The sequence below is a fragment of the Octopus sinensis genome, linkage group LG5, assembly GCF_006345805.1.
Source record: "Octopus sinensis linkage group LG5, ASM634580v1, whole genome shotgun sequence".
NCBI lineage: Eukaryota > Metazoa > Mollusca > Cephalopoda > Octopoda > Octopodidae > Octopus > Octopus sinensis.
The window spans coordinates 34043993-34071938 of NC_043001.1; the positions used below are offsets into that span (position 1 = coordinate 34043993).

At 36.0% G+C, this 27946-nt stretch overlaps 1 protein-coding gene and 1 long non-coding RNA gene across 7 annotated transcripts in view; one reads left to right on the forward strand and one right to left on the reverse strand.

Annotated features, from left to right (window-relative positions):
• The window catches only part of LOC115212383 (probable thiopurine S-methyltransferase), a 57710-nt gene that overhangs the window by 6327 nt on the left and 23437 nt on the right, over window positions 1–27946 (forward strand). The window contains exons 1-10 of one of the 6 annotated variants that reach the window (XM_029781264.2): window positions 8562–8720; window positions 13999–14119; window positions 15989–16081; window positions 17068–17197; window positions 18104–18156; window positions 19518–19592; window positions 22954–23039; window positions 23773–23817; window positions 25379–25512; window positions 27198–27681. The exons of 1 other annotated variant lie outside the window; for it this stretch is intronic. In XM_029781264.2, the coding sequence (XP_029637124.1) occupies window positions 14007–14119; window positions 15989–16081; window positions 17068–17197; window positions 18104–18156; window positions 19518–19592; window positions 22954–23039; window positions 23773–23817; window positions 25379–25488 (705 nt within the window). In that variant the 5' untranslated portion in view covers window positions 8562–8720; window positions 13999–14006 and the 3' untranslated portion in view covers window positions 25489–25512; window positions 27198–27681. Of the gene's footprint in view, window positions 1–8561; window positions 8721–13998; window positions 14120–15988; window positions 16082–17067; window positions 17198–18103; window positions 18157–19517; window positions 19593–21340; window positions 21346–22953; window positions 23040–23772; window positions 23818–25378; window positions 25513–26948; window positions 27046–27197; window positions 27682–27946 lie in introns of those variants that run through there. 4 more of the 6 variants (XM_029781263.2, XM_036503316.1, XM_036503314.1 and 1 more) reach the window with 4 other exon arrangements.
• LOC118763619 lies at window positions 6212–27207 on the reverse strand. The gene is made up of 3 exons (XR_004999380.1): window positions 27127–27207; window positions 15651–15661; window positions 6212–6223 (listed from the first exon to the last, which is right to left on the reverse strand). It is a non-coding gene; the product is annotated as an uncharacterized LOC118763619 (long non-coding RNA).

Genomic DNA, 27946 nt, shown 5'->3' on the forward strand with positions numbered 1-27946 from the left:
GCCTTCTTGCTTGGTTTGCAAAAGAGGATACACAAAGTATTCATGTTTCCTTTGCTTATAGGACAGCAGAGCTGATGATGATCATTACAAGTGAGTACATTGCCCCCCCCCCACCAGTGGAACTGCAGCCAGGAATGTTAAATGTTCTCAAACAGCCTCTAGTAGGTTCCAACAAAATCTTATTACCCCCACTTCATATCAAACTCGGATTGGTAAAACAGTTTGTGAAGACCTTAGATTTTAGAGGAGACGCTTTTCAAGAAACTTGTCTTACGTTTCCAAAGCTGAGGATAAGATCAAGGGTGGCATATTTGTTGGGCCCCAAGTAAATGCAATGTGAAAGTCGAAGAAACTAGAAAGAGCGATAACAAAAGTTGAAAAAGAAGCTTGGTGTACATTTCGTGATGTAGTTCGTAGATTCCTAGGAAATCAGAAGGATCCTAATTATAAACAGCTGGTAGCAAAGCCTATTGAAAACTTCAAGAAAATGGGATGGGTTATATGTCCTTAAAGGTTCATTTTTTAGATTTCTCCCACGAAAACTTGGTTGATGTCAGTGAGGAGCATGGTGAGAGATTTCATCAGGACATCGCAACTATGGAAAGAAGATACCAAGGACGATGGGATACTGCTATAATGGGAGATAATATATGCTCTCTAGTCTGAAGAGATGAAGGTATACACTCCAGAAAATCTCGATCGTCAAAGCACTTCGCATCTTAAAAAAAGAGTTATCAAGGCATTTACAGCGCAGAATGTTATAGTTTCTTTTTGTTCTAATATTATACATCCTAAATATCTTTCAATATATGGAAAAGTACTAAATGTTGTATAATTATCCTTACAATACTAGAATAGATTGAACCAGCAAAGTGCCGTAGAGAAAAGTTACAAATATAACGAGTAAATATGAAATTAGGAATAAATAAATAAATAACTATCGATGTTACGTCAAAACGAATATGATTTTAGAATTTAGTGGCGAAAAATGCATATATGAACATTAAAAAAAAACAAAAAAACCAAACATGTGTTACATTGTGTTATCTGTCCGCGAGGTTATTTTGTCACCAATGTCACATTATTGCTTAGTCACCAAGGTGGCGAGCTGGCAGAAACGTTAGCACGCCGGGCGAAATGCTTAGCGGTATTTCGTCTGCCGTTACGTTCTGAGTTCAAATTTCGCCGAGGTCGACTTTGCCTTTCATCCTTTCGGGGTCGATTAAATAAGTACCAGTTATGCACTGGGGTCGATATAATCAACTTAATCCGTTTGTCTGTCCTTGTTTGTCTTCTCTGTGGGCAACAAAGCCCCTTGTGGGCAACAAAGAAATAAGAATCGTTAGCGCGCTGGACAAAATGCTTAGCGGTATTTCACAACGTTCTGAATTCAAATTCCGCCGAGGTCGACTTTACCTTTCATCCTTTCAGGGTCGATAAATTGAGTACCAGTGAAACACTGGGGTCGATGTAATCGACTAGTCCTCTCCTCACAAATTTCAGGCCTTGTGCCTATAGTAGAAAGGGTTATTGCTTAGTCACCGTTGCTTTGAGATCGCAATGTTGAATGTGTACGGTGTGGTTGAAGACCATAATCGTGAGGCCCAGCTGGCTGTGTGATTAATAAACGAAGCAACTCACGAACTTTAAACTTTTAACTTATTTATTGCTGGACATGATTTATTGCGTTGGCTATTCACAAAAGAAAGATGCTGGTATTATGACCGATGACTGAGAGGAGAGAACTGCGCTGTGTCTTGTAGAACGCTAGCTGTAATACGTCGCGTGTGAGTGTTCAAAATCGTTTCTTGCCGGAGGTGACTCGGTCTTAGTGGTCAGCTTTCTATGAGTGTTCAAGGTCCGCCTGAGGCAAGCGCCAAATGGTTTTTATAGAGTGAGAAGGTGGTGAATTTTAGGTCATCAGAAGAGCTATGTCACGCCACTGCTCCACGCTGATTGGTCGATTTCTGTGAAACTGTCGTCGTTTTGTCGTGATCTTCAACTGACTAGTTGAAATTTGAATCCTAACAATCTTATTATACCTCCATTTTCAACATACACAACCCACACAAATACAAGTTTCACATCCTTTATAGAAATTCTTTTCATCAAAATATAAACAACAGTTGATCTGAAGGAAGATAAAGTTGGAATATAGTACTAGTATACTGTAGTTTAGATATGAGAGATTTATACTTTCACACTTTATTCCAAAATATTGGCACAATATTCTATTTATATGCACAGAATTATACATTTTCCTCCGACAAAATCTACAAGCGAATGGGACTACCTTCCATTTAGTTTTAAATAATTTCTACCTTAGATTATAAAACCCGGGATTTTCTTTGCAGCATTTTCGAATATGGGAATAACAATATCTTGTTATACAGACTTATCGCTCACCCTGTTACGCTGAATGTATCTGAGAATTAAGATCTTTTCCCTTTGAACGGCAGATCGAGAAATTAATTCTTTTGTAACTAAACACTTTCAAACTTCGGACACTGGTAGAATGTGTCATATAAAACATCATTTACTCTTAGCGTTTTTGAGAAAAGTTTCTATTTACGAAGTTATTTCGTGTCAAAGTTGTCGTATTTCGGTAATTTCAACCAATCAATGACGTGTATTCAACTGAATAAAATTACTGCCGTTGTTTGTCAACAACTATCGGCGGTGTATATTTTGTTTGTTACTGTTATTTATGACATCGTTCGTGCGTTTGTACTGGTTTTGGTTTTAGGGTTGGTTTTAGGGTTAGGGTTAGGGTTTGGGTTTTAGGGTAAGGGTTAAGGTTTTAGGGTTAGGGTTAGGGTTGGGGTTTTAGGGTTAGAGTTACAGAAAAAAGTGAAAATGAAGAAATTGGAGAGTGAGTGGGGAAAGTCTTTCTGGAAATAGTAGCTTAAAAACAGGAAAAACAACTAAAAGCAGTAGAAATGCACGAACGATTATGGTAGTACCATGAAGTAAACATGCTTCAGATACACTCATTTATTCATACAAACGTAACTGAGATGAAATATGTCGTAAATAACAGTGACAAATGAAATGTACACCACCGATAGTTGTTATTGACAAACAACGGCAGTAATTTTATTCAGCTGAATACACGTCATTGATTGGTTGAAATTACCGAAATACGACAACTTTAACACGAAATAACTTCGTAAACAGAAACGTTTCTCAAAAACACTAAGAGTAAAAGATGTTTTATATGACACATTCTACCAGTGTCCGAAGTTTGAAAGTGTTTAGTTACAAAAATTACATTTCTCGATCTGCCGTTCAAAGGGAAAAGATCCGAGTTATTTCATTTATTCCCCAGAAAATTGCTTTTAAAAAGTTATAGAGGTTTAAAGTTTGATCATTTTCACCCACTCAGGAAACAGGATTTGGAAGCTGACATTTTGTGCGTCAACATCCTGAAAATAGCACGTGTTGTCAATATTTGTAAACAATACGTGTTATGTTTCCGGTTATTTTCTTTCATGTAAATAAATGTTTATGTTAATTCAAAAGATTTATCCCCCAAATCTTATCTAGCAGTTAATTTTAGCACACCTCACAAGTACCTCAATGCTCAATGACAAAAAGAAGCGAGTAAAAAATCATTTAAACATTCAACATACACTTAATGCAAATGCGATAAACAACACGTTACATGCGATAAACAGGTACTATTGAAGAAGAATGGTCCTGGTGCGCGCACTCGCGTAGCGGGGCTAGCTAGATGTGTCTAGTCGATCCTTACTTTGTGTTTTTGTTTTATTTACTTTGTTTAAAAAAAAAAAAAGGATCTTTTCCTTTTGAACGGCACTTTGTAACATAATTTCTAGGTAACTAAAAAGTTTTGAAACTTCGTATACTGGTAGAATGTGTTTATAAAACATCATTTTCTCTTGGCTTTATTGAGAAAATTCTATATGTTGCAACATATTTCGTCTTTAATTTCTTGCATTTCGGCAATTTTAACCAATCACTGGCGTCCATTTAGGTAAATAACATTCTGTGCATAATGAATATGTCCCTCCTTTAAGAAACAGATTGGGTTTATTTACACTTGTGAAGAAAAAAGATACCCCTATTATCGGTTTAGCCTAGAGACAAGTAAATTCGGCCTAGCCTAGCCTAGAGACAAGTTAATTCGGCTTCAGTCGTTTTTCGACTTAAGTCGTGTCTCTTGGAATCAATTAACAACGTAGGGTGAGGTATGCCTGTATTTGCCAACTAAATGTGGCGGTCCTGTAGAGGACGGTGTTATAATGCTCGTTGCACAAAGCAGGTTAATACAAACTTAAATAAAACGTACTGCTTATGCTCTGAGACAACGTGAAACAAATATACTGAATTAATTGCACGATTCAGTGTCATTAACTGGATTGCCAGCGCCTGGAGCAAGGTAAGTATTATTACAAACTGAAAAAAGTGCGCCCAGAACAACCGCTCATGTTGACCCACTCACTATACAGCACTGGTAGAATTGCGCAACGAATATATTTTCGTGAACACATTTGAACTTCCTTAGATTAACAATGTTTCTGATATTATCGGCAGGACAGTTGTTATGAAGGGTTTATTGTCGCTTGTTTCTTCGTGTCGCGGATATCGTATCTTTGGCTGGACCATCGTTTATTAGGAGAAAGCTGCGTGTAGAATAATTGAAGCAAACTCACGTACCCTTAACTTTAATATTCATTGACGGATATATTTTGTGTTGGCTATTTACAATCAAAGATGCTAATAATGTAATTGAGACTGAGAGTTGAGCAAACCGTGCTGCATCCGTAAGATGGGACATTGTGTGAAGATTCAGACTCGGTCTGTCAGAGTATCCGAAGTCGTCTGCGCGAAAGTCCAAAGTCTAAAACCAGCTGCACGAAAGTCGGAGGTCGACTGCCCAGTGAATTAGGCACTAAACGATTTCTACTGGGTGGAAAGAGGGTAGATTCTAGAACATCCAAGAAGTCGTATTACGACACAGTTTCACGCTGATTGGTCGACTTATTGATCAGTCACGTGAAACTGCCTAACGGAGGATATTGCGGTTAGGGTTTGGACCACTACACAGCAATTTTTAGGGGAGGTGTTTAGTCGACACCACCGACCCGAATACTTGAATGGTACTTTATTTCATCGACCTCGGAGAAATGAAAAACAAAGATAACCACGGCGGAATACGAAATCAGAACGTAAAGAACGGGATCAAATGCCACATAGAATTTTTCCGATGCTCCAACGATTCTACCTGCTTGTTGTTTTTACTCCGGTAAGTTCAAAATTCACCATAACAAATGAGATTCATTTGGCTTTGTATCACTGTGAGAAAAATACTTTATTTGAATGAACTAATAAAGAAGGTGGAGAAAGAAGCAAAGAAAATAGATCTAACAGTTACTCTACATCACCTAACTTTATTCAAATCTGAGATAAGGTACAAACTGACCGCATAAAAAGCTGATAAGATGGATTTAAAAAGATTAAAGTTCATTGTTTCTTGTTTACAGAATGTTAGGATTAGCATATCAGCATGCACGTAACTAATGCACGCATAAATTTTACTTCGGGCAAAAGTTCTCATACTTAGCATCAGTTTCGTCGCGTGACTTTTAGAGGACCCCTGCGATGTTTTTTGTTTCGAGATCCCATCCCTCAATGAAAATTCATAATCTACGTATCTTTTATTCATAGCTATTAGGTCGTCAAGTATGAAATTTGTAGAAAAGAAAAAAAGTTTGCTAATGTTTTATAAATATAAGGAATAGTTTTATTCATCAAAGCTTGCACCCATATTGTCAATACGCTTCTGCTTTTTCAACGGTAGCTTGTCCAGCCCGGAACTGTAAAAGTCTGGCAATCTAGAGTCAATAAAATCTTGGAAGGCCTGTTTTACAGCATCGGTGGAATTAAAATTTTTTCCTATTAAAAAGTTATCCAAATTCAACTATTAAAAAGTTATCCAAAGAGGTAGTCACGTGAGTATGGTGGATGGTGGAGAACCTCCAACTCTTGTAGTTTCGCCAATGTCATTTTTGCAATGTGTGTTCTGGCGTTGTCTTGCAATAAAATAGGAGTAGATCGGTTGACTTATCTAGGCTGTTTTTTTTATAAGTTTCTCCATCATTTGGTCCAGTTGGCAGCAGTATACTTCGGCCGTGACTGATGAGCCAGGTTTAATGAAATCATAATGGATCACACCTGCACCAGACCACCAAACACACACCTTCAGCTTCTTTTGATGAACTTTGCTTTTTGGACTGTTTAGATGGCTCATCTTTGTCCAACCGTTGTGCTGAACGTTTACGGTTGTTGTATTGGATCCATTTCTCATCACGTGTTACAATTCGATTCAGAAATGATTTATTCTTGTGACGAGAAAGTAGCATAATGCAGGCTTCCAAATGCTACCGTTTGCTTGCTAACACCAAACAACAATGATAATTCACAGACACTTTGAGATGGATCTGACTCGACGGTGGCTTTCAGTTCGTCATTATCCACCTTTGTTTCTGGTCGATTGCGTTGCTTATTTGTGAGGTCAAATTTACCAGAACGAAATTTTGCAAACCAATTTGATATTACCTGCAGTGTAATAACATTGGAATGAAATAGTCCGTCAATATTCCGAGCTGTCTGTGATGCTGTATTTCCAAGAAAGAACTCATATTTCAAAACTGTACGAATTTCCGACTTATCCATCTCTGAACAAAAATAGCAAAAAAAAAAAAACGATTTATAAATACTTTATAAAGCGAAAAATGAGTTAGAAAAAAGAAATCGATGTATCAGCTTTCTAACAAAAAAATAAAGATTGTCAAAATATAATAATGGCGCAAAATGAGCAGCTGTCAAAGTTTACCATATACCTTACTACAAATTTCATACCCGACGACATAATATACTTTAGTTTCGACTTTGGCTTTCGTCCTTTCGGAGTCGATAAAATATGTTCCGAGTTGAGCACTAGGGTTGATATAATCTGCTACCCACTTCCTTAAAATAACTGGCCCCATGCCAAATTTTGAAACCATTGTATCTTCAATTTCTACGGGTCGTAAAATTTGTCTTAAATATAAAATAGATCTTCGTCAGTTTCGACGATAAGGATTCAGTTGTTCGATCAACTAAATTACCTACTTACAGAATTTAAGTATAAGCGACTGGTCATTCTACAGACACGTGTATCCTTAACATAATTCTCAGATACAATCAGCGTAACAGGGTGAGTGATAAGTCTGTATAACAAGATATTGTTATTCCCATATTCGAAAATGCAGCAATGAAAATCCCGGGTTTTATAGTCTGAGGTAGAAATTATTTAAAATTAAATGGAAGGCAGTCCCATTCGCTTGTAGATTTTGTCGGAGGAAAATATATAATTCTGTGCATATAAATAGAATATTGTGCCAATATTTGGGAATAAAGTATGAAAGTATAAATCTCTCATATCTAAACTACAGTATACTAGTACTATATTTCAACTTTATCTTCCTTCAGATCAACTGTTGTTTATATTTTGATGAAGAGAATTGCCATAAAAGATGTGAAACTTGTATTTGTGTGGGTTGTGTATGTTGAAAAAGGAGGTATAATGAGATTGTTAGGATTCGAATTTCATCGATCCCAGTGCGTAACTGGTACTTAATTTATCGACCCCAAAAGGCTGACAGGCAAAGTCGACCTCGGTGGAATTTGAACTCAGAACGTAAAGGCAGACGAAATACCTATTTCTTTAATACTCACAAGGGGCTAAACACAGAGAGGACAAACAAAGACAGACAAAAGGATTAAGTCGATTATATCGATCCCAGTGCGTAACTGGTACTTATTTAATCGAACCCGAAAGGATGACAGGCAAAGTCGACCTCGGCGGAATTTGAACTCAGAACGTAACGGCAGACGAAATACTGCTAAGCATCTCGCCCGGGTTTTAACGTTTCTGCCAGCCCGCCGCCTTGGTGACTAAGCAATAATGTGGCATTGGTGACAAAGTAACCTCGCGGGCAGATAATGTTATCTTCTTACATAATTGCTGAACTACTAGAGGCAATTGTTTTGTTTGTGTTAACAGTCTATGATAATTTGGACTTTATTATTAAAAGCAATTATTGTTCCTAGTAGTCTTACGCATATCAGGATCCCTAGTGAGCATCAATGTCTCTCATTCGAAATAGGGCAGTATCAGGCACAGGACTATTTTTTGTACATCAAAAAAAAAATAAGGAAAAAAAAAAATTAAGTGTGTCACCTATGTAAATACGGTTTTATTGATGAGAAGTAGACAGGACGGGCGCTTCTTCTCCTTAACAATTGAACTGAAAAACATTTTTGGAATAATATTGTATATATCTATATATAGGACATAAAACGAGGTATGGCTGAGTGGTTAAGTATGCTTCGTAACCATCAGACCCCGGAATCAATCCGCATATATGACAACGTGGGTAAATTCTTTCGCCATAGTCGCAGATCATATAATCGCTTGTGAATGAATTTGGGTTGGTGGGAACGGAGTTAAAAATGTGTACTGCATTTATAAATAACTGAAAGCTTTACTGCTGCATACAATATTAATTCAGCCTTATCACACTGCGTCACGTTGATGCTACTACATGATAACAGTAGAGGTTAGTTCAGTTAGTAGACCATTCAGTTGATCGAACAACTTGGGTGCAGATACGTTGAAATCACCGGGAAAGTCCATCAGATATATAACAAAGGTAAAAACATAAAGTGTATTTTATTTCTAATTTGCGTAACTCGTTATATTTTGGGCGAAGTTTCGTTTGTCGTAGCACACGTCGTAGCACACGTTTCCGTCGATTTCCGTAAAAAACTTTTATTTTTTTACATATGGCTTTGCGGGAATATTTGAAGTAATGAGAGCGAAAGAGACTAAGAGGAAGCGATTTTATGACGAGGGAATTTCTTTTTGAAGTCCCCGTGCGTGTGTTTGATGGGGTGTGGGAGACAGACAGTATGTTGTGTAAGTGAAGTGCTTCTGTTAGTGTGTGCGAAGAGACAGAGAGAGTAATGTGTGAAAGAGAGAGATAACTGAAATTTTTTACTCGGTGTATGTGTATATGTATGTGTGTGTGTGTATGTATCTATGTATGTGTGTGTGTATGTATGTGTGTGTGTATGTATGTGTGTATGTATGTATGTATGTATGTATGTATGTATGTATGTATGTATGTATGTATGTATGGCCGATTCAGTGTTTACATTTTTTACGGAAATCGACAATCGACGGAGGAAATCGACGGAAACGTGTGCTACGACAAGCGAAACATCGCCCTAATTTGCGTGACTCGTTATATTTTGTTTTGTTTTCCATGAATACATGTAGTAACATTTTGATAAAACTATAATATATACTTCGTTCCTGATACAACGGGCCATTTTCTAACTGGACATGCAACTGATATCACTTCAGCTCTGACATCCTTAGTAGGACAGAACCTTGCTCTGAATTCCAGATCCCTGGGTTTGTCCAAGCTGAAGCTTGTCAATCAGATCCCTAAGGGTGCTCGGACTTGTTTCGCCCTTGTTCTCTCGAAACTACTGAAAAACTTCTGCCTATCCAACAACACCTCGAATTGGCAGGAACTGTCTCTGTTCCCTTTTGGTCTGCCTCCTTAGACGCAGCAAATGATTTTAGCTCAATAGAGGCAATTGATTGGTTAAAATTCGAAAAATTAAACAACGTTAAACTTACAAACTACAATTTTCTCAAGAAAGCCAAGAGAAAAAAATGTTTTATTTTGACACATTCTACCAGTATACGAAGTTTAAAAGTGTTTAGTTAACTAGAAGTTGTGTTGAAAACTGCTGTTCAAAAGGAAAAGATCCCATAACTGGTACTTATGTAATTGACCCCGAAAGGATGAAACGCAAAGTCGACCTCGGCGGAATTTGAACTCAGAACGTAACGGCCGACGAAATACCGCTAAGCATTTTGCTTACCAAAGGGGAAATAGCAATTGCGCAGACCTACGCCCCAAACAGTTTGGTCCTTTCTAAGACGTCGAAACGCTTCTAAAGCAAACTTCGTTTGTTTGTTTACGTTCATCGTAATTTGAATGTAACATATCACAGTCTCCTCCTTAGAAATATACTCACAAATGCGTATTAGACGTTATCATTATCTCTCATTTCGCTTTTTAGGGGTAAATCTGTAAACTTTGCGCTTGGGAAGCAATCAATTTAGTGCGTCAGTAAAATATTTTAGGCGATAAAATTTAAATGGATAAGTGTATTCGATCTGATTTTAAAATAAGATACGATAATACAAAGATCCGTGCGTACAGTTAAATTAACCGATTCGGTTAATTCTTATAGACAACAGACTAGTATATATATACGTCGAATAAAATCATAAAGAAATGATCAGAGAATCATTTCTAACATATGCACTAGGCTACACCATCGTAGGAAAAAGAACGTAAACACTGGGTTTCATTGTGCCAAGGGAAATAACTGAATTGACTTCGCCTTTCATCCTTTCGGAGTCGATAAATTAAGTACCGATAGGTCTGTCCACCTCCCACAAAATTTCGGGCCTTGTGCCTAGAGTAGAAAAGAATAGATTTTTGTTACAAGGTTTGCATCCAAAATTTTTATTTAAATACTAGCAGCATCGCCCGGCGTTGCTCGGGTTTGTAAGGGAAATAACTATACAAGCATTTTTAGAGAGTTACTTCCCTTATATAAACCGGGCAAAAAATGCATTAAAAAACGAAAAAAATGATGGTAAATTTCTTTTTAAATCGTAGACTCATCGTAGACGCGCGCTAATACCCAGAAGAGTATGAATACCCAGAAGGGTATGAATCACGACTATAAGATACCCGCTTTTGGTTAAACTGCACCGCAAAATGTGGGAGTAGTTAGGAATCTAAATCGGAGGAGACAGACTCTCACACAAATTCAGTTTTATATATAAACTAGCAGTATCGCCCGGCGTTGCTCGGGTTTGTAAGGGAAATATCTATACAGCATTTTTAGAGAGTTATAGCCAAAAAATAGCAAAAAAATGCATTAAAAATTAAAAAAATATGATGGTAAATATTTTTAAAATCGTTGACTCATCGTAGACATTTTTAGAGAGTTACTTCCCTTTAAAAAAATATGCATGAAAATGGAAAAAAATGATGGTAAATTATTTTTAAAATCGTAGACTCATCATAGACGTGCGCTAATACCCAGAAGGGCTCGATATAAATCACGACTATAAGATACAGCACCTGGTTAAACTGCACCGCAAAATGTGGAGTAGTTAGGAATCTAAATCGGAGGAGACAGACTCTCACACAAATTCAGTTTTATATATAAACTAGCAGTATCGCCCGGCGTTGCTCGGGTTTGTAAGGGAAATATCTATACAGCATTTTTAGAGAGTTATAGCCAAAAAATAGCAAAAAAATGCATTAAAATTAAAAAAATATGATGGTAAATATTTTTAAAATCGTTGACTCATCGTAGACATTTTTAGAGAGTTACTTCCCTTTAAAAAAATATGCATGAAAATGGAAAAAAATGATGGTAAATTATTTTTAAAATCGTAGACTCATCATAGACGTGCGCTAATACCCAGAAGGGCTCGATATAAATCACGACTATAAGATACAGCACCTGGTTAAACTGCACCGCAAAATGTGGGAGTAGTTAGGAATCTAAATCGGAGGAGACAGACTCTCACACAAATTCAGTTTTATATATAAACTAGCAGTATCGCCCGGCGTTGCTCGGGTTTGTAAGGGAAATATCTATACAGCATTTTTAGAGAGTTATAGCCAAAAAATAGCAAAAAAATGCATTAAAAATGGAAAAAATATGATGGTAAATATTTTTAAAATCGTTGACTCATCGTAGACATTTTTAGAGAGTTACTTCCCTTTAAAAAAATATGCATGAAAATGGAAAAAAATGATGGTAAATTATTTTTAAAATCGTAGACTCATCATAGACGTGCGCTAATACCCAGAAGGGCTCGATATAAATCACGACTATAAGATACAGCACCTGGTTAAACTGCACCGCAAAATGTGGGAGTAGTTAGGAATCTAAATCGAAGGGGACAGACACTCACACAACTACAGTTTTATATATAAAGATATAAAGATGAGTCTTTAATACTATTTTCGAGCAGGGTAGTTTTTCTATAATTAAAAGAGACTGGAGGGAACGTCATTGATCATAAGTTTTCCCTATTAGGCTGATCAGCACCAATTAAATAGTATATTGAAGCTAAGGTACTGGTGTTGCTCATTGGTACCGAACCTAGAACAAGATGGTTTAGAAACGAACTACTTTGTCACCTTTTTAAAAAACAATTTTTATTAATCATGTGAATAGCTTAAGTTGTATAGCAAACACAACGTGACAATTAAGAAAAGAGCTTTTATGCCGTCGCTCGATCTATTAGAAATTGCAGGTAGATCTCTCAAATCACAGTCCTCGATGCACTAAGTCTAGATAAAAGACTGGATTGCCTCCAGCTGTACTGCAGTAATAGCTGCATACATTACCTCTAAGTACTTTTTAGAAAAGTTCATATTTATATGCTCTATTGAACAGAGTAAAAATAATCGATAAGTTGTATAACTCTGATCTATGATCGAAGAGAATCTATCTGTTATCATCCAGTATTTTATTCAGACTTAGTGCATCTAGAACTGTGTTTGAGAAAGATTTGGCTGTTATTTTTTGTAGGTCGCACACCGTAAACTGTTACGTTGTTTTCGTTATTCAACTTACCATGATTCATACGAGTTATTTATCACAGCATACTTACACAAATGTGCCCCATCGATTTTGTTTCCTCATAACTGCGAGGAAAATGGATGTTTTCCAATGAAAACTTCTATAAATATGCTTCAGGTGCTGTAGATTCCGATTACAAGGGAATGTTTTTGTGAAAAGTTTTTTTCCAAGGATGGGGAGAGGAGTTTCGAAAAATTCACACTAGTTGTCATTGTCTCCTCTCAACTTTCCGAAAACTGGATTTTAAAATTTTTTATAAATATGTAGTACTGTGGGAGTAGAGGAAGATGTTCCATAAGAATGTGAGGGGATACGTTTAGAGATGGGGAAGACACACACGGCTGTTGCAAGTGATGATGAGAGAAATTGGGATGGCTGGGAGGGGTGTATGGTAGATGTGAGGGCATGGGGAATGAGCAGATAGGCATGTGGTAGAGAGTGGAGGGAAGGGAGGGTCCTTCAGCTGGTGGTGGAGGTATTGGGTAAATGGGTTGTAGGGGAGTTTTGACAGGGGAGAGACTATGTGTGTATGAGGGAGTTCATGTCAATAAAGGACCTGCTTGGCATGTCCTTTCATTTGACTGCTATGTCTTGCAGTTCAAGTGATCATGCAAAGACCCAATCATAAGCTCAAGCTTAGGTCTGTCATGAGCCTACAAGCTTTTTACATCAGAGCTTATCTTGGTTTCTAGGGTTTATGAGCAACTTAAGAATAGAGAAGTCCCTCCTGAACATGATGTCAGTCCATCACAGTTGCTGGTACTAATTTTCAGCTGAGAGGAGTGAAACAGTGTAAAAGGAAGTATATGGTTCAAGAACACCAGCCAGTCTTGAAATTGAAACCACAACCTTATAATCATGAATCCAACACCCTAACTAAGACCACATAGCTTCATATTAGCTTATCTTATTTGAATTAATATTAATGTATATATTGTCACAAGCTGCAGAAAGATAATTGAAAATAATAATCTGCTGATGAAAAGTCAGCATTAATTCAATGGCAAGTGGTATTTCAGTACATAAGGGAGATAACTCTAAAGATATTTCAATTGGATTAGCTCTCTTCAGCAAATAATGGACTTCACCATACCAAAGTAGTGGTGAAAAAAGCACTTGGTGAAGAAGGATAAATACTTGCCTGAAAAATTTATCCCTTTCACACTCTTGAACCAATCATTTAATAAATGTGTGTTGTTCCTTTTTGAATTTATTTTTATGTTTGTTTTGAAGAACAAAATATGACTGAGAGTGAAAAGAAAACTACCTCTGATGGCGAATTTGATGAACATGGTTACTGGATCAATCGGTGGACCACTAAAAATATTCCTTTCCACCAGGAAGAAATGCATGTGTAAGTTACTCAATTATCTTTTAACTAATTAACTTAATCAAACACCAAATCTGGCTCAAGTTGTAACCGTCTAGTTTTGCCATGATTGTTCTGCCATACTATTTAATTATGTTAATATGCCATGGAAACTGAAATAAACTTTGACCTCATGAGCCTTTCAGCTTATGACAGACCTAAAGTCAGTCCCGTTTGACCCAAGAAATGATCCCAGGGGCTGTTTTGCTATTGTTTAAGAGCTACATTGTACAGGTGATCTACCCTTTATAAGATAGCAGAGTGTTATTTGAAGGAGGTTTATCTGCTACTTTTAGCACATCAGGTGACTGCCTAGAGGCTCCCTTACATGTCTTGAATTGATAAGGATGCTGGGTGATCAGCTGAGGGATGAACATTTCCTGTCACATCACTGATACTGCATCATAACTATAGTCAACTCTTTTGTTACCACATTTCTGTTAAAATACCCAGTCTTTATTTTAATTAATTCTGAAAATAATGAAGAATTTAATAATGAAATAACTTTGCAGTAATTAAAATGATGTTTGAAACATACATCAACTTGAAATTTTGAAAGAAACTTGTTATTTAGATCACTTTACCCTTTAGCATTCAGATTTTTCTGTCAGATGGAGTGGTTGGCATTTAGGAAGGGCATCCAGCTGTAGAAACCGTCCTAGATCTGATTGGAACCTGGTGCAGCTCTCCAGTTTAGCAGTTTCAACCAAGCCGTCTAACCCATGCCAGCATGGAAAGCAGATGCTAAATGATGATGATGAAGAGGAAAAGGAGGAGGATGATGATGATTGTCATGAATTTATCTTGCATTATCTTGTAACCTTGAGATTTTGATGATGTGTTTGTTTATGTTCAAAATGACATTCAGGGTAGATGTGAGACTCCAGATCTGGCCAGTTTGAACATAAAGCAAGTAGAATATTTTAGCCAGATATGCCCGCTTTAAATGTTAAAGGGTTAAAATGAGAAATTTGTATCATAAAATTAGGGTCAATCTCAGGTGGGTTGGTATCAAATGGGTTAACCTATAGTAAAGTTCTTAGAAGAGTTTGCTAAGTCTAATTACTATTTTTTGCCCTTATCCTTTCTTCCAAAGGAGAAACAGAGAGAGAGAGAAGTAGTGTTGTCTGCAAATGGTAACAGAAATGAAGGAGTGGCATGTAAGAGGGGTAGGGAGAAGATGAAGGGAAACAAGAATTAGGGAGGTCAATCCACTATTTCTCAGTTACATGAAAATGAATTTATTTGTCTAATGTCTGTTTTCTTTTCCTTGCTAGCAAATACATTTCGCAGTCATTGTTCTCACAATCAAATGCCCTTCATCACCCTAAGCCTTGCTTGTTTCCCTGTGTGAAGGATTTATCTTTTATTTCCTCTTGCATCTTCAGCAGTATGAAGCTGGGGAATGTCAACCAGCATCACATTTTCTCACCTCAATATTTTTCATGCAAAGCATCGATACAGAATTACAATCCTAAGCCTTAATTCATGCATACGTGTATGCTTGCACATGTACACACATGCACACTGCTAAATTTTTAGTGCTGCAGAGATCCACAAACCCCAGGTTGGATACCACTGAAAGGTTTAGTTGTTATTACTAGCAGTTTGAGTGATATCATAAAGGCTCCCTATCTTGTTCTTGGTTTCTAATTCTGCCAGGTTTTCTTTGCTTCTTGTGCCTACAATACTGACAAAATGAGTACCAGTAACATATTGAGGTTCAATCTCTTGATTACACCTTTCCCTTTAAATAACTGGCATGGTACTCTGTCAAAAGAAATTATTATTGTTTTTATTGAATATTATTGAAATAATTGTTTATTTTTGCTATTCTTTTCTTCTGTCTTTAAGATCACTTGAGAAACACTTGGACAAATTTATTGATGGAAGAAATGGAATAAAAATTTTCTTTCCCCTCTGTGGGAAATGTGTAGATATGAAAAAGTAAGTATCGTCTTTGAATAACAGTGACTCAATAAGTTAGGAGATTACCTGAACACCTTATAAAAAGAACCAGCAAGGAAGTGCTTGTGTAGTTTCTGGACCTTAGGTGCTCTATCTAAAGACTGAAGAAATCTGTATCAGTCTTTTGATTATCTTATGCTTGTAAAAGAGTTACATCAATCACTAATTAAGACTAAATAATCCACAAGTTTTATGCACCGTCTGAAAGATGGGACAGCTTCCAGGGCCATTACATATGGATTCAAGCTTCTTCATTAACTAACAGCAGGTCTTTGATAGGAAATGTTTTGCATTAGTATTCTGTAAATACCAATAGCAACATAGACACAGTGGCTCTGTGTCAAGGGTGTAAGTTACCCACATGCTGAAATACTTGTTCAAGGACTTGCTAATGGAAGCTGATCTACTTCCAAGTAATGAGAACAACATCTAATAAAAATGATGTCCATTTTTAGCAATCACCCATAGAGATGCAACGCCTCATCCTGTAATAAATACTGTTTCCACTCCTTTTCTCAGCCTCTCATCCTTCTGGAACCCATTCTCTGCTCTTGTTTTTTCCCTCACCCACTAAATTTATGAGGATCCAACAGAACATTATCTCCAGTGATGTGTGTGTGTGTTTGAGTGTGTGTGCGCGTTTGTATGTGTGCACAAGTGTGTGTGTGTGTGTGTGTATAAATATAGGCGGATGTTAAATGATGATGGTGATGATGCTGATGATGATCCATGAGCTGGCAGAAACGTTAGCCCGCCAGGCGAAATGCATTACGTTCTGGGTTCAAACTTCGCCGAGGTCGACTTTGCCTTTCATCCTTTTGGGGTCGATAAATAAAGTACCAGTTATGCACTGAGGTCGATGTAATCGACTTAATCCGTTTGTCTGTCCTTGTTTGTCCCCTCTATGTTTAGCCCCTTGTGGGCTGTAAAGAAATATATATATGTATAGTTTGTTTATTTTTCAGATTAGCAGATAAAGGGCACAATATTGTTGGAGTTGACATTGCTGAACAAGCTTTACAGGAATTCTTTACAGACCAGAATTTGGAATATACTGTTGAAGAATTAAAGGACAACACAGGAAAACTCTTTGCAGTAAATATTCATTTTTATAGTAGAAGCTTTTATAGAAATGTTGAAATAATGGTGCTGGTGTGGGTGTGTGTGGTATAAAATTTGCTTTCCAACCACACAGTTTGAAGTTCAGTCCCAGTGTATGGCACTCTAGCCTCATGTATATCTCCAGGCTGACCAAAGCCATGTGAGTGAATTGGATTTGGTGTGACAAAGACCGAAAGAAAATCCTATATATATATATTTGTATATATCATCTGGTATGTTGATTTTGTTCATTCGTTATTAATCTTGAATTATGCTTGCACTGATGATTAAAAAGTGCATTACTGCACTGATTATGTCTCCTGTTTCTGAAGAAGAGCCTTGCTCGAAATGTAAAACACCCTTATTTTCTTTCTCTGAGTGTCTTATTAATATTTCGTATGTACCACATCCTTGTGTTGTTTTTTTTAATTTTTGTTCTTTTTTTCCAACAGCAGTAGTGGTATTGATAGTACAGTGGATAGTTGCATTGAAATTCTATTTGAAATATAATTTTGTGAGCTCATTCTCACCTTAATTGCATTTACACATACATGATGCTTAATTGTTTAGCATTTAAACCAGTCAAATCTGGTTGAAATATTCTATGTTCAGACTGATCAGATCCAGCCTCTTTCACCTTCCCTACAATGTCATTCTAAAAAGAATCAATCACAGCATTGAAATCTCAAAGTTATGAGACAATGCATGAGTAATACAGAATGATGAGAATAAATAAGCAATCGTATTTGACAGAGTGATCTGAATACTAATGAATAAATAATAAATGGCAACTTAAGAACTGAAATTAGAGTATTATAGTAAAGAAATCCAGAAAATTGAAGTTAGTTGTTCAAAAATTGTTTCAATAAGTATTTCATTTGAATTTTATCTTTCTTCTAGAGCAAAGATGGGAAAATCAAACTTTATTGCATGGATATGTTTAAATTTTCAAAGTAAGTATTGCATTTTTGTAAACTCTACTAAATTTTCAATATTTGAACATGGACACAGAGGAATGACTGAGTTGCTAGCTTTGCAACCACACAGTTCCAGGTTCACTCCCACTGTGTGCACCTTGGGCAAGTGTCTCCTACTATAGCCTGGAGCTTAAAAAAGGCCAGTTGTGTGTGATGATGCATGGGTTTGTCTTTCCCTGACTTGACATCATGTGGTACTTGTAAATGTGTGTCACTGTGAAAGAAGCAATGTCATTCATTTCCAATATTAAGTATGGACATTGGCCTGCTCGCCCAGCCAATGGTATGGCATCATTTGAAAGGTAAAATGATGAGGAGCACATTGTAACCAGTGATGTATATCAAGTGATCACATCATGTCTGGACATTGGGAAATATTAACTTGTTTGGAAACAGATGAGAGTTGGCAAAAGGAAGGGCAGTTGTGGTGGTGATGTAGTATTTGTGTCTCATGTCCAAGAATTTCAATTTCCCCCTGTCGTAGGAAAATAACTTCAGTGGGAAATGCTAATGTTGTTGATTTGGGACACATGTGACCAAGGAATTGCTCATAAATTGATAAACTGAATAAAAGTGCTTTGTACCATTTATTCCATGCCATCTACATATCTTTATTCCATATCAGCTACATGTATTAATTAGCCATTTGATAATTAGAGATCCTCATTTGCATCATCATCATCATCATCATCATTCAGCTTCTATTTTTCTTTGCTTGCATGAGTCAGATGGATTTTATTGAGGCAGATTTTCTACAGTTTGATAACCATTCCAGAGAAAAATGGACAATGATGACGACAGTTATTAATTTACCAATTTAAATTTTGAGAAAATATTATCAGATGTTATTTTATTAACGAATGTGACTGTTTTCCTTATTTTTTCAATTTACAATGATTGTTAATTATTATTAATAGTCATGTTGTAGAAGACTGTCTTTAGGTTGTGTGTTAGTTTGAAGAAAACCTCCAAGTAGGTACGAAGATAACTATGGCAATTGAAATCATCTCAAAGTGGTGGTGGTGGTGGTTGACAAGGGACTGCAGATGAAATCCTTTTTCAGACAAAGGCTACTTAAGTCCTCACTGCCCCATTCATGTGATGTGTACAAGAAGTAGCTCCTAGTTTCTGCATGGGGCAAAGCATCTCTGACATTTATTTCACTTGCAGTAATTCTTTCTAGGCCTTCCTTTAACTTCATCTAAAATAAAGGAAGTAAAAAAAAATAGGTTATTTCTTTTCTTCCAGAATATAATTAAAAGTGCTTTTAAATTTCAACCAATTGTAATAAATCTTGCAATTAATTTTACTTCTTTTTCTTTTCTGCCAAAACACAGAGATTTTGAAGGACAGTTTAATGCTATTTGGGATCGAGGAGCTCTTGAGGCTATCAGCCCCAAAACCAGAATAAGGTTAGTAATAGTTGTTTAATGACAATAACATAATTACATAGTCATGATGATATAATATATGTTAGTTTCATAATATTACTAATGATAGTAATATATATTGATTAATTAGAAGAAAACCTCCTTGCATAGTGAAATTTTTGGGCAGAGCATTAAACAATTACATCAATCCCAGTGTTTCACTGGTACTTAATTTATCAACCCCAAAAGTAGGTAAGGCAAAGTTGACCATGGCAGAATTTGAACTCAGAGCGTAAGGATGGATGAAATGTTGGTGAGCATTTCACCCGGTATGCTAATGATTCTGCTAACTTGCTACCGTAATAAAAAAAAAAAAAAAAAAAAAAAAAAAAAATAATGATAATAGTAATAATATTTTGTCTTTGTATAAAAGATGGGCTACAGTAAATATTCAGCTCAATACCACAGATTTGCTTGTCAGTAGTTTGACCTTAATCAGTTGAGCATGTCCCTTGGTGGCTGATGATATGTGCATCTCTGATCATGAGCAGAAGTAGAGGGGGAGCATCATAGCCATGTGTTGAAAGGAGTTCTTTGGGGTTTGGATAATTCGCCTCAGGAAACAGGGGTATTTCATTCAATATCCTTAAACAACTCTTATTCAAGGACCATTTGAACAGGATGGACTATTCAGCCTGAAGAAAATTCTAACTGGGCGCCACCCGCAAGGTCATGCACAGTTAATCTTGATATGAGATCACCATATCATGCACATATAGCTGTGATGCATGTGCCTGGCGTACCCTTATCAGACCGGTACTCATGATGGGTATACTGGGCTTCATATATTTTACCCCAGTCTCACTATGATGGTATGCACTGCGCTCAATAATAATAATAATAAATGCCCTGATGTAATACCAGGCATTAGCTCTCACGGCTTCTGATCTTAACTGATTGGAAGTGTTACATGTACATTGTTTTGTCTTGGTATAAATGATGGGCTAGAGCAAATATTCAGCTCAATACCACAGATTTGCTTATCAGTTGCTTGACCGTAACCAGTTGAGCATATCCCTTAATGGATGATGTTATGTGCATCTCTGATCATGAGCATAAGCCATGTGTTGAGAGGAACTCTTTGGGGTTTGAATAATTCACCTCTGGAAACATGGGTGTTTTGTTCATCATCCTTAAATAAACCTTATTCAAGGACCTTTTGAGCAAGATGGGCTACTCAACCTGAAAAAATTGTAACTGAGCTCCACCTGCAAGGTCGTGCGCTATTTATCTTGATATAAGATCACCATGTTGCACACATGTTGTTGTGATGCATGTGCTTGGTTTACCTTTATCAGTCAGGTAGTAATGATGGGTATATTGGGCGTCGTATAATTGTACCCCAGTGTCACTTTGATGGCATTCTCTGCTCTCTCGCTCAATGATAATAATAGTAATAATAATAATATTTTGTCTTTGTATAATCAGTTGAGCATGTCACTTGGTGACTGATGATATGTGCATCTCTGATTGTGAGCAGAAGTAGTTGGGGAGCATCATAGCCATGTGTTGAGAGGAATTCTTTGGGGTTTGAATAATTCACCTCAGGGGTTATTTGTTCATCATCCTTAAACCTTATTCAAGGGCCTTTTGAGCAGGATGGGCTACTCAACCTGAACAAATTCTAACTGTGCTCCACCTGCAAGGTCGTGCGCTATTTATCTTGATATAAGATCACCATGTCGCGCACATGTGGTTGTGATGCATATGTCTGTGTACATTTATCAGACGTGTGGTAATGATGGGTATATTGGGTTTCGTATAATTGTGCCCCAGTGTCATTTTGATGGCATGCACTGCTTTCTCACCCAATAATAATAATGATGATGATAATAATAATAATAATAATAATAATAATAATAATAATAATAATAATAATAATAATAATAATAATAATAATGCTAATAGTAATGACAATAACCCTTTCTACTATAGGCATAAGGCCTGAAATTTAGGGGAAGGGTTAAGTCGATTACATCAACCCCAGTACTTGACTGGTACTTAATTTATCAACCCTGAAAAGATGAAAGGCAGAGTTCACCTTGGTGGCATTTGAATTCAGAATGTAGCAATGGGTGAAATACAGTGTTTTACTGGTACTTTTTTTATTGGCCCTGAAAGGATGAAAGGCAAAGTTGACCTTGATGGAATTTGAACTCAGAACATAGTGACGGGCAAAATACCGCTAAGCAGTTTGGCCAATGTGCTAATGATTCTGCCAGCTTGCTTCTTTAATAATGACTAGCACTACGACCCAGCAACGCTGGGTCATAGTGCTAGTGCATGCATATAAAGCTGCGTGCATGCGCACATACATGCGAGTACTGTCCAAATCTCCGACCAATCACATACAGCTAGCTGGCATTCAATTGGCATATCAAGTTTTGGGCATTTTGATTGGGTTTTGGATAGAAAATTCACAAAAAAGTTACTTCTATTGATTTTTTAATGGCTTTGCGTGGTGACTGGGGAAATGTAAAGATGTGCACGACCACACTTGGACGGTTTTGAATAGCCATAGAAAGTGCGCGCTCTCTAACTGAAAAATTGTGGATTTGTATAAAGGATATACACACAGACAAATATTTTGTTGTTTATATGTATAGAGATAACAATAATAATAATTTGTACCATAGGACAAATTTGTAACATTAGGATATAGTCAACTAAATTTACTCCAGTTCAAGAGAATGAAAGGTAAAATGGAAACCAGAAGGATTTGAAACCAAAATTTAACAGGTGGAACTAAATTCTGTACCATTTGTCATCAACATTACTTCCATTTTAGTTTCCCCACTTCTCCTTTTTTAGTTGTTAACAAATGTTTTGAAAGGACAAAACCACAGATTCACAACATGTTATTGTATTAAAAAGACATATAATGCATATAAAGACCTTAGATTTAAATCCTTAATTCTTAGGTGAACTGAATGTGGTTTGTAGTAACATAATTAACTAATGCTTAAAGGCAGCAGTTAAGAGATATGTGTGTTCAAGTCTCACTTTATGCTCATTATAAGTGTCTCAACTCAATTCGTACTGACTCTTGATATTGAAAATCTTTAAGGCAACAAGCTGGCAAAATTGTTAGTATTCTGGGCATTGTTAGCACTTTGTCTGTCTTTATGTTCTGATTTCAAATGTAATCGACTTAACCCTGACCCCGAAATTTCTGGCCTTGTGCCAAAATTTGAATCCAATATTAGAAGTATTTAAAAAATGCAATTGAATTATGTTTTTTTGTTCATTTTCTTTTCTTTATTCTTTTCTCAGAACTTCAACAGTATAAAGAGAAAATATTTCATTTTGAAAATATAATTGTTGTTGTTGTTGTTGCATTTAGGTATGCCCAGGTGATAAAACAGTTACTTTCCTCTGACTGTCACGATATGATTGCTGCAATGCGGTATGACCCTTCATTATTTCAAGGTAAATGAAAAATGACAGAGCAAGATACACTATAACCACTTGAATATACGGTGAGATTTTCCTTTCTTTGAAAATCATCCCTCACAAAAATATGAACCACTTATATTGAAGTTCCTATAAATTTCTAAGTAAACATGAAACACTTTCCAAAAAGTCTTAAAAATAAGGACCTTTCATTTTTGAGGGACAATATAAAAGAAAAAAAAAATCCTCCATTTTATGTTTGAGTATATTTATATAGTGTTTACTTGCCTTCTTTTTACAGTTATTTGTGTTTCTTAATCACTTTTTTTATTAGTTTTATTCTTGAATATATCACATGAATGTTGATATCTGTATATGTAAAAGGCAGGATGGGTGTGTGTGTACGTGAATGTAATTTATGCACGTCCACAAATTAGCACGCATGTCGCTCCAATTTTAAGAGAACATTCCTTATGATCCTTGCTGTATTTTCTTCAACTTATTTTTCCCAGAGGCACCAGCAAATAGCAGTAAAGATAAACTTTCAACCAATGGTAATGATTATGATATCTGTATATGGCATATTTCTGCATTGTTACTGTCTACCAAATTCACTCCTATTTATTCAGAATTTCCTAAAACCATTAATGCTGATATGGAAAACTACATGTAAAGCTATATATAGAATAAGGAGACAAAATTCACAAGTTCATGAAAGAAATTTAGCATATTGCATTCAATAATGATTTATATCTTCATGTTTCTTTAGGTCCCCCCTACAATGTTACTGAAGAGGATATCCAAAATTTATATGGTAAGTATATAAAAGTTACTCTTCAAAGTAAAGATTTTCCCTGAGCATAAAGATTGAATTTTCTATGAAATTAATCCTAATTTCTTGAAATTATCTCCTATTTTCTTTGAACATTACTAACAATTGTCATGGGTTTTGGTTTTCTTTCTCCAATTAAAAAACAAATCCCAATCCATTGAAAAATTTTTACAGACTTTATAGTGAACCTCACTATCTACCTAAAATATTCAGTTTTTATCAACACAATTCATCTATTAAAGATGACCCAATTTCATATAATGATTGAAAAAGACTGATGTTTAACTATTCTAGACATGGGCAAGCTATTTTGGAAGTGGGCCACATGAGACATAGCTCAACATCAGGTGGGCAACTCAACTAAAAATGTTCATCGTAATCTTTTGTTAGGCTTGCCATTCAGAAAATCCCGTGGGTCACAGTTTGCCCACAACTGAACTATACGAATACAATAATCATTCTCACATTTGTTTACTAAATTTCCTGCTCAAATTCAACTCAGAGTACATTTTACTCTTTTATCATGATTCTGTCTTCTCTGATTTTTACAAAACACCCTCTCCAAGGTCATCAGGATAATCAACTATTTATTTTTGAATATCTAAATACTTTAATAGTGTTCACATTAAAGCTAAGCAAGGAACATTGTAGTATTTAATAGTAATGGTTATTAACCCAACAAATAATAATAAAAAGAAAAAGCAACTTCCATATTGTTCCTCATAGGACCAACTAATATGTCAGGATGGTGTGATTTTGAACTTCTAAGTTGTAGGTGAACCATGCAGTATTCTTAATCATCAACAAGTATTGGGTTGTCCAAAAGTTCATGCTGATTTATAGAAGCTTACCTTTCAACTTATTTTAGAACTTGGTTGAGTCCATAAAATAGGATTTGATTACACTTCCATTTAGAGTACACTTTAATCTATCTTTTTGTGGAAGAAGGTTTAATGTTCCTATAACCTGTGTTAATTCTGTAACCCTTTAAAATGGAAGATAAAGTTCATTTTCAGAACTTGATGCTTTGGGAACCAGACAAAAATTGCTGCAGCTCAGCAGGGATGTGTTACCCCACCCTCCATATTCACCAGATATTGCTTCTTCGAATTTCCACTTATTCAGGTCTCTCCAGAAATGTCTTAATGGTAAAAATTTCAATTCCTTGGGTGGCATAAAAAGATAACTTGATGAATTCTTTGCCATGAAACCACCTCAATTCTGGGAAGAGGGTATTTTCAAGTTAAAGGAAAGATGGAGACGCATTGTACAACAAAATGTTTCATATTTGGTTGATTAAAAATGTAATGGCAAGTATATATATTGACCTTTTTCTTTCCTTTAAAAATCAGCAGGACAACCCAATATTACGCAGCAAGTACAACTGTACAGCTATTTTAAATAACCAAAATTACTTCATCAAGCTACAACATTATGTATTTCAAAACTTGGTTTCACTTTGAAATGCTTAATTAGGCAAGTTCAGTGTATCAGCTGTGATATATTAATTATTATGTACTTGATATATATTTCTATTTGAAAGGTGATATGTGCAGCATTGAAGAAATTGATGAAAATGACTATGGTCCATGGTTCAAAGAAAGGGGATTGGAAGTGATATTTGAATGGATCTACTTTTTGAAAATTAAATGAAGGAAAACTGTTTTTTTTTTAAAGGTTTGTAGTTCTATTTTATCCTATTTTCTATAAATCTGGTTTCAGAACGGCTTCTATATTCATTTCATCATATAATAGATGTTACACTGGAAGGATTTTCCTTCGTGTATCTGGTTATAGTATCTGTCTCACTATAACCTTTTCATCATCACCTCCTCCAATGCCTCCTCCCCTCTTAAAGGATTTTTTCTTGCAAGTATTTGGTGACCCTGTCAGTGCAGGTGCCACTTAAAAGCACCAAGTCCACACTGTAAATTGGTTGGTGTTCGGAATGGCATCCAGCTGTAAAAACCTTGCCAAAACTGACCTCACCTGTACTTGTGCCATGTAAAAAGCACTACACATCTCACCTGTGCTTGTGCCACATAAAAAGCATTAAGTTCTCGCTGCTGAGTGGTTGGTGTTAGGAAGGGCATTGTATGTAAAAAATACTGCCAAAACAGTCACAGAAGTCTGGTACAGGCTTTGGCCTGGCCGGCTCTTGTGGTACTGACCTACCCTTGCTAGCATGGAACACAGACGTTAAATGATGACGAGGATGACAATCTCTTCAACCATAAGCATGAACTTAGCTCTAGTTGTGTAAGCTGATAATGTTATCAAGCAACAGCAATGTAGTTAATAGCAGAGAAACATATTTTATTAAACTTGACAGATCAACAATTATATTGACCTTGTGTAATCCAAGTTTGCAACTGTAAACTGTAAATGTGATGTCACTATAATCATGAATCTCCAGCCTTAATCAGCCAAGAAGATTGGGGATCTGAAATGACTAAAGAAAAATGAGGCTTAACCATTTGGCATTCTCATTTAGCATTGTAAATTTTTAGAATGAGATTGTAGGGTAGGTGTGAGAGACTGGATTTGACCAGCATGAACATAAAACAGGTAAAATATTTGATCCAGATATGGTTGGTTGAAATGCTAAAAGGTATGGTATATTGGATGTACTATGTCAATCTAGACAAAAATGAAGGCCATGTAAATGAGAAAAAAAATGCATACAGATGCTTATGGACGTTTATTGTTAATAGATACCTCAAACTTATTTTTATATCATTATTATTATTATTGGTTATCTATACACATCTGTTCTTAATTTACTATTAAATTCTGCTTAAGCACTAACTTGTTTATTTTAAGCACATCAATGACACAACTAACTGATATATATATTATATATAATGATTTATAAAAGCTTAAAATTTTTATCCATTTTGGATTATGATAATAAAGAGTCAGCCTAAATTCTTTACATATTTACAAACAGTTCCAAAGAGGATTGAATTAGTTTGTTGTGAGCAAGGAGAAAAGACATTTCTTCTTCATAACAAACCAATTAAGTTGCAGTTTTAAACTGTTTCTTCTTTGATGCTGATCAGCACTAGTTTTCTTGGGTCCTTTCTCTATGTCCTTTTATATTCTGATTTCAGATCCCTCCAACACTGATATGGTCTTTTACCCTTTTATATATTCACATTGACTCAATCAGATATACTTCTACTTTTCTGGAACTGGATTTGTACCAAGGAAAAAATCTATACCATTCACTGAAGTTAAACATGTTTCTCTCTCTCTCTCTCTCTCTCTCTCTCTCTCTCTCTCTCTCACCACACACACACATTAGGCAGCCTTTGTATATTCTTTTCTCATTTGGCAAGGGGACTTTTACCTCTTTCCAGCTACAAGACAATCTTACTAAGCTGCTGCTACTGTGGAAAAGGCACCCAGTACACTCTGTAAAATTGATGATGCAAGAAAGGTATGCAGCCATAGAAACCATACCGAACCTGAGGCACTGGAACAAGACGTGGTCCTCTGGTCCATTCAGTCGAATCTAACCAATTCCAGTATAAAAAGTAAATGTGAAAATTATGGGGACAGTGTTGATAGCAGTGATAACAATAATTATGACAACATGAAATTTTTTTCTTTATTTAAAAATATGAATAACATTTAAAAACCATGTATTTTCTAATTGTCTATTAATCATAATAGTGTAAAATAGGACTAATGTACAAAATATGTGGAATGAAGTGCAATTATATAATATTTATTTTTAAATCCTAGTCTTGTATAAATAAAGGAAATACAAAACGTTTAAATAAAAAAGAAAAGCTTTCCATTATTCAGGAATTGTATACAAATAAATCATTTCAATTATTTATCCTTGTGTTTTGGTGACTTTGTTTTCACTATGAGGACAAGAGGCAAAAGATTACTGCTGTCATCAATCAATGTTCTGTGTCTTTGATCAGTACTGTAGTGGCAGCAGTGTGAAACTGACTGATGTTTGGTTATCATCATCATCATCATCATCGTTTAGCGTCCGCTTTCCATGCTAGCATGAGTTGGACGGTTCAACTGGGGTCTGGGAAGCCAGAAGGCTGCACCAGGCCCAGTTTGATCTGGCAATGTTTCTACGGCTGGA